The sequence below is a fragment of the Ammodytes marinus genome (genome assembly GCF_949987685.1).
Source record: "Ammodytes marinus genome assembly, chromosome: 3".
NCBI lineage: Eukaryota > Metazoa > Chordata > Actinopteri > Uranoscopiformes > Ammodytidae > Ammodytes > Ammodytes marinus.
Genome location: NC_137232.1, coordinates 30,974,765 through 30,988,798, shown reverse-complemented (window position 1 = coordinate 30,988,798; position 14,034 = coordinate 30,974,765). Strand labels below are relative to the sequence as shown.

At 39.0% G+C, this 14,034-nt stretch overlaps 1 protein-coding gene across 1 annotated transcript in view; it reads left to right on the top strand.

Moving 5' to 3' along the window:
• The first annotated feature begins 7,750 nt into the window (after positions 1-7,750).
• si (sucrase-isomaltase) overlaps positions 7,751-14,034 on the top strand; it is a 78,727-nt gene continuing 72,443 nt past the window's right edge. The window contains exons 1-6 of the mRNA XM_080053622.1: positions 7,751-7,891; positions 9,519-9,642; positions 10,615-10,700; positions 10,930-11,050; positions 12,659-12,768; positions 13,082-13,233. Coding sequence (XP_079909748.1) covers positions 7,823-7,891; positions 9,519-9,642; positions 10,615-10,700; positions 10,930-11,050; positions 12,659-12,768; positions 13,082-13,233 — 662 coding nt within the window. The 5' untranslated portion in view covers positions 7,751-7,822. The remainder of the gene's footprint in view (positions 7,892-9,518; positions 9,643-10,614; positions 10,701-10,929; positions 11,051-12,658; positions 12,769-13,081; positions 13,234-14,034) is intronic.

The window sequence follows — 14,034 nt, the reverse complement described above, 5'->3', positions numbered from 1 at the left end:
GGATACCGCAACGTTGGAATCCATCCTCTGTCTGATCAAAACAAGCCGTCAATCTTAATTACGTACACTAATATATGTAAGTGTGTTGTTAAACTTAAAATTGAAAAACAAAATTATAATAATTAAATGTATATTTTTAGAAAATAAATAATTTAAAATTTTGGTCTCTAGTTTTGTTAAATTAATTTAGCGTTTTGGTCAAGTATTAATAAAATGGGAACTTCTATACATGTGATTTATGATGATGACTTCACTACAATGAAAAACATAGATTTTAAAAGGTTATGTTAAACAGCATTACCCTATATTCTATGTCAGGTTTAATTCATGTGTAGGAATAACAGTGGTAGAGAATTGTATCTGCTGATATACTGCACATCTTTAATGTCTGGAACAAAATAAATGGAACATGATTATGTTGAGGTGAAGATAATTATAAAATTGCTCATTCATACTAAAAAAAGAGAGATGACTGCAAGACGTCCATGTGTAACAATAACACAGTTTAAGTCGATGAATTATCGAAAGCATCAATGTCATGTTCACGTTTTCCAAGAATGTGTAGACGGTAATTAGCCAAAAGATTGAACCGACGAAACTCCTATAAAACACATAGACCCAGGAAGATTGCATCTCAGCACCTTGTCAAAAAGGCCTTTTGATGTTTAGTTTTTCTTTCATCTTTCCTTTCGTTGAGTTTGCTTGACGGGCAGGCAGAGACGTGACGAGGGAGAAAAGTTGCTGTGAACGTTCCATATTTCCACACATGAGAAAATATCCCATTACATGCATTCAATCTGAATACACAAAACACACTACATGAGAGACGAAATGAGTGTTGCGTTACGCGTAAAAGCCTACACAATCATAACAAGCTTTATTGATCACCATGGGAAGATTTGATTTCCAGGAAGCCTGAGGGACAGGATGTGCGGCTCGACAGCGCCTCCGGGGGGGATACCTGCACTTGGGCGGATGTTTGTCAATGTGGAAGCTGAAACCCGGTTCATCTGGTTACTGCCAAACTGCCACCCTGCTAAATGCGTGTACATCAATCATTACGCATAAAACAAGCCTTGTCCATTAGTGCCCCATCAATTACGGCTAATGTTATCTTCCATACCTCTGCCAACAGAGGGCAATTTACCATTACTGGAAATCTCAGTGTCTGCCATATAACTCCAGATCGAGAAGATTGTTGTGAAGTTGTAATGCATCTCATGTCTCAGTAGGGATAGGGAGAATGGAACAGTGAATATACAAATAATGAAATCATTACTTGTGGACAACTGTGGCTTTTGTTTATTCAGTATAAACCCTCAATGGAATGACTATTTTGCAATCATCAGCACATTCAATTTGAGATAATTAGCTGTCAGGTTATATTAGCTTTACATCTTCTATGCAATCTGAGAGATCGGCCCGGGGTAAAGCTAGTTGTCCAAGAACTGCAAAAACCTTTTTAATGTGCACAAGCACACATTGAGAGACAATGAGAGAGAGAGAGAGAGAGAAAGAGAGAAAAAGAAAGAGAGACGACATGCACACAGGCACACACACTCACAGTATGCTCTCCTACATCTGCTCAGCACACAGATATGAAATAATGAAATATTGATATTCCACAGACCGTGAGCGTCTCAGCAGCCAGTAGTAAATTTGAGACCTCAACACATGAAAGGAGTGCGTGAAGTTTTCTACTTTTCCGCTTCCTGTAATATTCTATAAACCACTGAACTCCGGGGATGTTCAAAGGGTCACTGTCTGATTTTACAACATGGCATGTTAAAAGACTGTGAGGAGGAAATATTCACACCTTGACCTTCTTTTGACAGATAGCAGCAACTGGTGAGCTTTGCACCGCCTGTGAATAACAACACACATACTCACACGCACGCACAAATAAATAGCAGTTAATGATTATACTGCATTCAGCACGGTGATAAGCCTTGATAGCTGCTTTAAATGCACTTAAATGTTACTTTACATGACAGTTATCAGCATACTCATTGTTTTATGAGCGAGTTTGTGAGCATGCACGGGAGTGTATTTGTAAGTACTGTATATTGCTGTCAAAATATGCATGCGTGAGTGTAACAGCATGGATGCATTTTTCTCTTCACTCACTATAGGCTGTTTGTCCCCTATAGGGATCTAACATTTGTGCCGTGCTGATGGGGGAAAATGCATGACACTTCGATAGGCCACCTGCATATCATGCCTTGTGCAACCATTGGTGATACGTATAAAAGTTGCACACACACATACACCAACTGCATCACTACAGAATAATTGCTTGATGACTGTGTGTTCAAAGAGGTTGAATGACTATATCAACATGTCCTTATCAATGGACAGTTTATTGTTAGGTCTCCATTTCATGGGCTTGATTTCAGAGAAGCAGAAAGCACAGACAATCAATTTCCCAACACTGCAGCAATGTAACTGTTCCATCACAAGTCATATTGCAGCACAGTGTGGGTGAATTCAAATGTACTGCCAATAAAATCACACATTTGAACCGAAATTTTAAAAACTATTTATAATTTGAAAAGGATAATCCTGCAATATAGATACATTAATTTCACCCAAACTCTCTTCTATCAGCTTTATGTAATGCTAACAGGCTTTCACATTCACAGTCAAAAGCCCAGGACACCAGTTTAATTAGTATGGGTTCTGTGTGGGTGTTGAGTAGACATTTTGCATGGACTGTAATTACGACCCCCATTATGCTACATGCTTGTTAAGGAGGCATAGCTACACTTAAGGAAACAACACGCTACTTTGGAGATTTCTTGAGAGAGACTCTGTCACTTGGGTTAGTTGAATGGCAAAAGCACTGTATCATAATGGTGCTCTATTGAAAACAGAAATAACCTATGATTTTGTTTTGCTAAGAAAATGCATTAACAGTAAATAGAACACACACAGGGTTGTTACATAGACCACATATTACTGTTTTGATATGTGTATCAACAGTGTGAAACACTGCTACAAGGGTTCTGAGCAATGGCACCTGCTCATGCACTGTATGTAACAATTTGGCGAAATCAAACTATATGTGATGTTATTGAAAATGATGCCATCCAAAAAGACTGCTGTTCGGAATGGCTTTTCATGCATCGGAGTCAGCAAATGGCCTTCTTATAGTGCGTGATGTTGATACCCCATATGAAGAGATGAATCAACAAAAGGGAGCTGGTGTTGGAGATCTAATTAATGAGGAGCAGGAGCAGCACCAAGACAACAGCTGAGCACTTCAGACCACAGCAGGTAACAGGGTTAACATGTGGGCGCATGTACCGTTGCCTCAAAACAATACACTGTGTGCATCAATTACAATGTGTGCCCTCACATCAGTCACTCTTTAAATATATTGACTAGAAACTTGTCAAAACTCACAGTACTGTACTGTCGAGGATATAAGTTAAATCTAAAACTCCATGTGGTTCCTCATCTAAAACATCCACAACTTGACAACATTTTTTAGGCATTGTATTACATTATGTTTTGCACTACATGCATTGACCTGCAGCAAAACCTAGATAGCACAAAGCAAACACTGGTAAAACAAAAGCTATTTCAAGATGTGTAAAGTAGACAATAACAAATGGATTGAATAGAAAACATTTGGTAATATTAGATTGTGAAAATGTAATCAGGAGTTTTCAATGTACAATAAATGAATGTTAGCCAGCGGCTAACTGGTGTTAAAACAAAGCTTTAACATCAACTTCTGCTAGAACAATAATTTAAACAAACCAATTAGATGATGCATGCAGTTTAATTGTACAAACTATTGAACAAATCATTAAGAATTGTACCTTATACAGGTGTTAAAAGAGAAGTCATAGCACGGAAATACCTTCTATCTGAACTGAGACTGTGCTTTAGAAACAGTAGTCTTCCTGAGTGGACATGCCCTATAACTTCTTAAAGTACATTTTTAATAGATGTAGCATGTATCACTGGAGGGAATAATTTAGTGTGGAGACACATAATCAGGAATTTGTGGTCAGATAAAACTCACTTTGACCACATGTATTATATTGAGACCTTGAGTGTTGTATTGTGCTTCCAGAGAACAGTTACAAAACGAGAATGTAGACTATAAACACTGAAAAACTGATAAAATTCAGAAAAACTAAGATATGTAGCAGCCGTATGCACTCCAACTCTAAATGATACCAGTGAGGAACCATTTTAGCAGCTAAAGGCGCTGAACTGTCACAAACTAGCTTCAATAGTCTTGGTAAAATCTTGGTAAATGCAGATCTGATATCATAGATAGACAATCCAGCTACTGGTTGTGTGGGATACGTGTGAGGGGTCCTCGCCATATTACTCACAACACACAAACACACATACATTAAACATGGTTACTTGTCAGCTATCAATGTTGAGTGCATAGTTTTGAAGTGACTGGATCGATACTGGGGAGTGAATTGCCAATTTCAGTTTGCTCAATTGAAATCGGCTGGTGCTGCGTTTCAGAAGGAGCACACCTTAAATTGGCAGTGGCAGAGTGGAATTGGATTTATAAGAGAAAAGAGTGAGCAGCGCAATCAGAGAAGGACTTGGACAACACACATAAGAAATTGTTTTTGTCATTGCGTCACACATGGTATAAAAAGGATGGAGACAGTTGAAATGGAAAAAATAAAAAATAAACTTCTATCCAGTCGTTCATCGTCTCAACTACCTGGATCCATTCACACAGAGCTCATATTGGCTTATTTTGACTGTTACCTCCGTAGCAATCAAGCTCTGTGTTGAAAGAGTAGAAGATATCTGGATTGTGAGGGGCTCATTCAGTTGATCCTCTCCATTCTGTTTATTGGGTTGACATGGGCTAGAGCAGGGCTATTCAATTAGTTTTAATGGGGGCTGGTTGGTGGAAATTATCCAAAATGAGGGGCCAGAAAAGAATGCCTAAAATTGATGAGCATCACATCAATAGCTACATATATTATAAAACACTACAACGACATAGGAGTGCATATATTGTCATTATTTTTTCAAATAGAGTTCAACAGCTTATCAAAAAAAAATCCCTATTTGATTAACATAGGCTGCCTGTTGTTTTAGTGTTTAACAATCTTATCAGTTCAGGATAACACAATAGGTTAACTCTTCAACAGCTTATCAAAATACATAGTTATTGGTTTACTCGAGAGTGCAACAGTTCATCAAAATACATAGAAATAAATGTACATGTTTTGTACAGCTTATCAAAATACAGGTAGGCCTAAGAGTGCAACAGCTTATCAAAATGTAGGCTACTCTAAGTGCAACAGCTTACAGTGTTTCCCCCAGAAAATGTCTTAGACAAGGGGTCACTGTCCAGGGTCATGGGAGGCGTGGCGCAAGAAGCAGCGGCGAAAATGTTGGCTGTATTTTGCTGTACGGCAAAACTCGCCCAAGATATGACCAGAGGATTCATTCACATAGGTCAGACGGGGAGTGTGTTGTCTTTCCAGGCATTCATTTAATTTTCTTGCATTTATTTCTGAAATAATTGTATGTAAAACGGGATGTGGATAATTACTTTACAGTTGAAATTAGCTAAGGTATAAATTCATATTATTTTGACGGTTTAGGTTTGCGATTATGTCACTTCCGGTTTAGTCACTTCCTGTGACGTCATTTCCTGTTAAAATCTTACCTGTGTAGAACAGGCCCCCAGGATGCTGCCTTCTCCGAGCAGCCAGCATGGACTAGTGGCCAACCCATTGGTACTGCATGCTGTGAATGGGAGCTTATTTTCATGGTAGCCCTAAGGCAGATTTCCCCGTCCACACCAATACAAGCGGCGAACAAGATTGTGTCGCCACAAAATTTTTCTGGATATCAATCATAGGCTCAAACTTATCTTGAGACCATATACTATTAAAACTGAAGTTTTTTTCATTTCAAAACGCCACATAAAGCGTTGTATTAGCCCAACGGCTTTTAACGGCTTTCAGTTTGTTTTCGAGGGAGGAGGAGGGAGCGGCACGTCATACACTTGGGCGTGCCAGGGCTTACATGAAAGCAATATGGCAGCTTCCTTGTTGCTTATCTGCGCCTGAGCAGCTTTCATAGGAATGAATGGGCGCCATTTTTCAATACGGTGTCCATTTCTTTATATGTCCATGGTGTAGAAGGAATGGCAGACATGTGCATCGTCTGAATGTAATCTGCTAGCATCCACTTGAAAGCATCAAAGAGGCAATGCTGTAAGTTTGTTTACTCAATAGAGGACATGTTTAAGATAATATATCACAGTGGATTTAGTTAAAAATGATGTTTGATGTGTTGTTTTAGAACGTTTTTGATAGCAATTGTGTACTAGCTAAAAACAATGCAATTGTCAATCAGAATGTCTACATACAGTGTAAGACAGTTTATATTATTATTTACAACTATGTACAACATGCTGTTTAGTCAAAATGTACACTCAGTATTTTGTATCCCTTTATTTACAGTTTTCACCGTCTGTTAATGAGGAATTGTGACAGTAAATGGTCAACCTTAATCGATTATCAAAATAATCGTTAGTTGCAGCCCTAGTATTCTGCATACCCTGGTTGTAACAAGTGGTTATTCGAGTTACTGTTGCCTTTCTATCATCTCAAACCAGTATGCCCATCCTCCACTGACCTCTGACTTCATCAAGGCATTTTACGTCCACACAAATGCCGCTCACTGGATATTTTTCTTTTTCGGACCATTCTCTATAAACCCTAGAGATGGTTTAGAGTGAAAATCCCAGTAGATCAGCAGTTTCCCTTACTGACCTAAGGGATGGCCTTAGGTCAGTAAGGCAATCATTAATGGCCTTACTGACCTAAGGCCATTAATGATTGGTCCTTAGGTCAGTAAGATCTGTCCCTCCTAACCCCTGATTGGTGGACCCTAACTATCTGGACACTGCCTACTGTTCAGAGGACATCTGTGGTAATCATCCCCTAGAGGCGATATCTCGTGAAGTGCCAGGAAGTCTGCTCAGTACTTTAGAACAATCCTTTTGACCAGGGGCCAATAAATTAGCTGTTAAATCTTAACCAGACTGTCCTAAATTACCCTCACAAGAGAGTCATCCCGGAGTCTCCTTTGATGTGTGCAACTGAATGATCTGCAGAAGTTTTCCCTAAGGGTTTCCTCAACTAAGCAGTTCACATTCCTATCCTGCTCCCTGCAGGATGAGACACTCTAACTCAGTATGATGTCCTCCTGAAACAGTATAAACATAATACACTATACACACCTTTCTTCCCCATTATGTTGCTCGGTTTCAACCTCAATAAGTTGTCCCGTCCAGGTATACATGTCTAAATGCATTGAGTTGCTGACATGTGATTGGCTGATCAGTTATATGTGTTAACAAGAAAATGAACCGCTGTACCTAATAAAGTGGCCGGTGAGTGTATATAGAAGTTCAGGTAGTCAGTAGTGCAGTGTGTGACCCCTCAGTGTCCTCACTGTTTGCTTCATGCAGGATGCCCCTGTTGGTCAGAGCTTCCATTGCATCAGGACACCATTTTCTGAAGCAACAAGTTGTTATGGGTTGGTTCTGGATCTGTTGCTTACACTGTGATTTGAGCAAGACCATGATGTGAACAGATTTTCTAATCGAAGGCAGGGGAGAGGCAGTGTAGGCTTCCTTCACATTTGCTTAAAGGAGGTCTTGTTTTGTCTGGTTGGGCAGCTTACAAACTGATACAAGTCTGGTAGTGTGCAGTACAGTGCTATATGTGGTTACAATCCCTTGAGATGGCAATGAACGCTTCTGGGTGTTGTGTTTGAAGTCTCGCGATGGTGGAGTGAATAACGTCATATGCAGTTTCAGCCTCTGCCCGAGAAGGAATTTAAACACAAACAACAACGGCGTGAGAGAATTCCCTGGGTATGTAATATAGTCTGAGCTCAATGTCTCTACTGCACACGCTCTCCCTGTAACATGTCCTGGGTTGCACCATCTGGTGTTAATAAGTCCCCCTCATTTCCGTTTGCTTCTGTGTTTAGTGTCTCTGTCTGCTCTAACTTACTGAAGATGTAGCAAGTAACAGCTTACATACAACAAACAAAATAATATTTGGGTAAATTATAACCATAATCACACACAGGTTGGAATCAGACTTGATTGGAACAAGCCAATAAGGGGATTTAAGGCTGCAACGGTTTTCTCACTCTGTAGATAGTTATCTGACATGTATCTCTGAAATGTAGCCCAAGATGAGCTCTAGTTATCTGACATTGTATAGCTTTGGTTTCTGCACAATGACACTCATGCATACACACACACAGAGCAGTAAGGGAGTGGCAAGGCCATATGACCATAACATCCTGTGGAGTACAAGGTGCTATCACACTTAAACTCAGAAGTACTTTGCACTGAGCATTGGAGAGCCAAGGTAAGAATGCAGCTGCATGCTAGCTGTTTAACTAAAAAAACTAATCATCTTTATTTTGCATTGCTGTACAGCTATAATACACCACACCAGTAAGTTTATAAACAATATAGATTGTAGGATTTGCTGAGCAGGATTTATACTTCTATGCTTGATGATCAATACTGTTATAATAATGTAATTCATATCTAACAATAACAAATGTGATTGATCATGATGATTATCAGGTGCAAGTTTGTCAATGGTAATGTTGTGTAGTTATTTGTCAGTATAGTAAATAATTCACTTCAAATTGCAATGCAGCCCTGATGAACATACGTCTATGGATGGCTCTGAAGACTTTTTTTTCAGTACACTGCACTGATCCACATTTGTATGCCAGCTTTGAACATAATTACACATGACAAACATTGTTGGGATATGTATCCAGAAGAAAGAAACCAGAGAACTAGTACACATTCACATTAGATATCAGATACAATTCTAAACTGAACCCCAACAGTGCAGCTGTAAAGTACCATTGTTTACAGCTGCTTTTATGTGCCTCTGTGTGATGGGGGGGACATGCACTCATTTGGCTCTCTGTTTCTGTCTTTGCCATCGCCTACCCTTCACAGTACATTAAGCCATATGGCTATTAGCTTCTCATTTAACCAAATACACATACCCTCACATACATCACCTTGTTTTGTCTCCAATAGTATGTTGCCTTGAAGCCAAATTGCTTGAGTGGTATTATGCGTGCAATTGCAATGACTAGACCCAATAATTTTTGTCAACTTATTGTTTCTCTTTTGTCCAAGTTATGTTCTTTTCCCGTTTTCTTTTTAATTGCTATATGATCCTTTACATTTTAGTTTAATTTTTCAACATAAGAAAGCTTCCGCAGAGTCCAAGGTTAATGGAAGTAAAATATGTGTGTGTCAGACATGTGTTTACTTGTTGGTTGTTTTGAAGAAAGTGTATGTGTGTGTCCTGCCAAAGGGTCTCATTAACCAGGGAAGTTTTTGAGAACTTTAAGACCTTGCCTTAAGTAAACATTGTCGTAATTAGGTGTTAATGATGCTGACCTTTGTAATCACTCTCTTTGTATGTGTGTACACTTGTGTTTGTGTGTGTTAGATGGGGAAAAAGCGTTTCTCAGGTTTGGAGGTGACACTAATGGTCATGTGCGTGTTGATGTTTGTAGCATCCGTCGCTCTAATCGTTCTGTTTGCTACTGGAGAACCTGGGGTCCTCAGAGATGGTACGTGAAAACACTTTGACATACACACAATGCATATTTAAAATATAAGAAACATGTCTTCAGGTTTTATTAAGGCTAGCTAACCACCAATTTATCCTGGAAATACTTGGGTTATATTCAGAGTAGGGAATGTAAAGACAATAATGCTGCCAAACAGTCTGTTGAGTTAGTGAGTAGCTCCAACTTCTAAGCTAGCTACCTTTGAATTGAGAGGGGCTTAAATGTTAATCATTAGTCAAACACAAGTAATTGAACACCAGCAAAGTTGAATAGATCCGTCAGGCATGGCTACATAACATGCTTTTCTTTGGAACCGAGTATGAGTCCTGAGATCCTAAATCTAGTTTTGCTTGGAGACCAAAGCTGATTAAAATATGTCAACAGCATAGTGTGGGCAATCCACAAGTAATCTGGTTTAGCCATACTTCAGTCCTCCAAATCAAACTGAAAAATATGTAGTTTGTAGCTGCCATTTAGAACGCCACATAGATACTTTATAATGCCCCTGTAAGGAGGTTGACATACATTGTCAGTGCCTTCCGAACCATTTACCAATCCTGTTTAATAGCAAATCAGTTTCATGATTGGATACGGGAAATCCTCTTAACTTCAGGTCAGACGTATAGCTCATTGTTGTTAGAACTATAACCACTTAGTTAAGATAAGGTAACAATTGCATAAGTCAACTTTTTAATGATTCATCCATCTACCCTATACAGGGTAGAGGTTGCTCTATTTACCACCACCCGACTACCTTCTTCTTTGCCACTGTCATAACTATAATGACCACTCGGGGTTTTGCAGAAATAAATAATTCTGTTGATTTATTATGTTGGTGGGAGCTATCAGTTCATTGCTTAACTGAGTATACATTTTGAACTTGTGAATTCATTCATTATAATTTATCAGGGTACGATTACTGGATTTTCTCTTTGAATTTCTCTTGTAAGTAAACCTTTCATCTTTTGGCAGAGACTACTGAAGTATTTGTTCCTCAGTGTCCCACCATCCCTATGGCTGAAAGAGTAGACTGTTTCCCTGATGCTGGAGCCTCAAAGGTATGAGTCACTAGAAGTGCCAAGAAGTGAAAGTCATGTTTGTGGAGAAGCTTTTTTCAGAAAACCTTGGGCCTTGAGAAGTGACTCGTCTGTAACTCAATTCTTACTCTCATTATTATCACAATTGAAAATATTCTGTATGATGATGACGATGATGATTTATGTTACCCTGATTATAATAGTTGTTTGAGTCATAATAATATCAACTTCAACCTTCTTCTTTGACCAGCTGACATGTCAGCAGCGTGGATGTTGTTGGAGCCCCCTGGATGAGAGAAATGTTCCCTGGTGTTTTTTCTCAACCAACCATGGATACACAGTGGAATCAGTGGAGCATCCAAATCCTTATGGTAAATCGCTATTCCTCCTACCTCTGCCCTGCCTTCATAGACATGTGCTTGCTGAACAATGAATCCATTTTCATTTCAAAATTTAGATTTCGAGTCGCACATTCACCAGGATACAACTAACAGGTGAAAATCAAGGACAACTTTACATGTGTCGTTCTTGAAAAATTATCTCCACAAATAGTCAAGAGAAACCACTGATGCTGTGGTCCAGTCTAAAAAATAAGCTACTATTTCAGAGTGGTTTGCAAACGTCTCTACATATGAACAGGTAGAAATAAAATAAAACATAACATTATACTCATTGTAGGGATTTGTTCTCAATGGACTTAGAGAGCACCAAAACATGATTGACCACACAGTAAACTCTGCAGATATTCAGGAAACTGTGCTTCTTGCCCTCTGTCTTCCTTATATTTTCTGCAATCTTTCAAAACTGTCTGTGTAAGTTCCTACATGCAAACCCCCTCCCACCCTGTTGTGATTTCATCACAAATCAAATCGCAATTTAGATTTTTTCCCACAAAATCGTTCTGCCCTATCATGAGCTCACCGCCTGATGACACCATTTGGCCCTCTATTGAGCTTGGTCTCTTAATTCTGACTGCTCCACACTCCTGAAATATATATATATGTCTGTCTTCATATTGTTTTTCATTGTTCACCTATTTTGCCTTAAGCACAGTTTTCTATAAAGTATGACATTGATGGCATATCAGAAAACATGATTGACTTTGCAGCATGCAGGGTTTTCCATTTTCTGCTTGATGTCACTGCCTGGTGTGAACTCAGTTATTGGGTAAAAGCAAAAAAAAAAAACATTGGACATTTATTATCTGAACGAGAACCGTCACATTGTTTGAATAGCACAGGGAGATCTCTTGAAAAATAAAATAGCAATGTGTGGGAGCTTGTAAGTGTGACAGAGGTGGTTAAATTGAAAAGTGGCAAACACTTAGACGAGGAACATTAGTGAAAACAATTTATCTTGGTCTGCATGAAGTGGACTACTTGATGTTATTCATCAGGGACTTTAAGGGATACATACAAATGAAAGCAAACCTTCTTATATAAGTTTAACTCTCTTCAAATATTTTTATATGCATTATGCCATGGAATCGCTCAAAGCTATTATGCAAATTACCAACATTTACCTCAGAGCAACTGAGGACTATGTAAACCCTGTGAGCATGGTGCACCCTTTGATCACACCGGTAAATGAATAACCTCTGGATACTCTTTGAATGGAGTGCCATCCCAGTTAACTTGTGGATTGTTCAAACTGAGGACTGTTGCAGTTATTATTATTTTTTATTAGTTCAGTAAACTTTTGGACAAAAGCAGTAGCGTTTTTACTACGCCAGCTGTTGTTCTTGGGTGAGTGTTCCCATGACAAAGGTATTAAGAAAGACTATATAAAAATAGCCTTCTTTGCACTGATGGTCTTCTTTGCTGGGACATGTAATTTATGATCATCAGAGGAAAAAGTAGACTGTTTCAGAAATAATTAAAAGTTCCTTTTAGCACCTTTAATTCGATGAATTAATATGTCCATATTTATTACTGCATTATAACTGTCATGCTTCTCCTGACATCTTTTTAATTTTGCAGTGATGAAAGCCCAGCTGAGGCGAATGGCCTCTCCTTCTTTATTTGGGGCTGATATACAAGAGCTGTCATTGCATGCAGAAATGCAGTCAGAAAATCGACTCCGATTTAAGGTGCACACTCACAGACACTGTCTCTCTCACTTTCTCTCTCTCCTCTATCTGTTGAAATAATGTTTATCTTGCACTCACATCCAGAAAGACACACATACACATTTTGACAGCAACAGAAGAAATTGTGATGTAAATGTAGTCCAGTCAAATATATTTCAAAAGCCGCTTTTCATCAAAGCATGTTTAACACAAAGCCCCTGTATAGAAGAAAGGAGGCCATAAATAGCGATAAGCACACCACAAAGTACGAACATGACCGTGAGATATGAGGCTATGCTCTTACGCTGCCTGTGTGCTTGTTTCCGCTCCTCAGATCTATGATGCCCAAAGGCAGAGGTTCGAGGTCCCCCATGAGCACGTCAGCAGCCTCAACAGTGACCCATCCAGCCCCATCAGCAACACACTGGAGATGACAAACAACCCCTTTGGCCTTACTGTGCGCAGGAAAGAGAACAAAAAAGTCCTGTGAGTGCTCACTATGTGTGTGTGCTTGTTCATTATGCATGCATTTGTGTTGGACGAGGAGGGTTGTTTATGACAATTGCAATATCACATTGTGCGCCATGCGGACAGTGAAGGGATTTCAATAGACAGCAGATTATTCAACCTAAATAGCATTGTGTGCACTCAGGCATGCACTATAGGGTTTATATGTACTGTACGTTAATATACTGTATAGGGATATACAACACTATATGGCTGCAACTGTAGAGAGCGAGTTATTTGAAACATATTATAACCCACCAGGAGATTGTTATGGTGAATAGTATTAAGATGATACTGGAGGCTCTAAGTAAGTGCCATATTGCCCACACATATTGTAAGACAAGCCAAGCTGTTGAATATTTAATTTGGTGTCTTACCTCTTGCTTTTACTGTATCTTACAGTTGTTATTCACAGTCTTCCCACAGTCTTTCCTCACATAATTGAGGATTCTCAGTCATCGATAGATTACCATTGATTAGTTTGATCTCATTTGATGCAATTATGTCCACGTAATCGCATTCTTTCCAAATATAGACATGTAACACATCTAGCATTTTAATGTATGTTTGTTTGCCACAGCAACAAATTATCATGTTCAAGTCAACAGTGGTCAGTTGGTGAGCCCTGAGTGACATTGCATTGATCACACGCACGCACACACCTTATCAAACACCAAAAGGCATGAAGCCATTATAATCCTTGATGTTATATATAGAACATGGCACTGTGTTACAATAGTGGTAATAATGTAATGGACATACAGTACCATGACCATGACC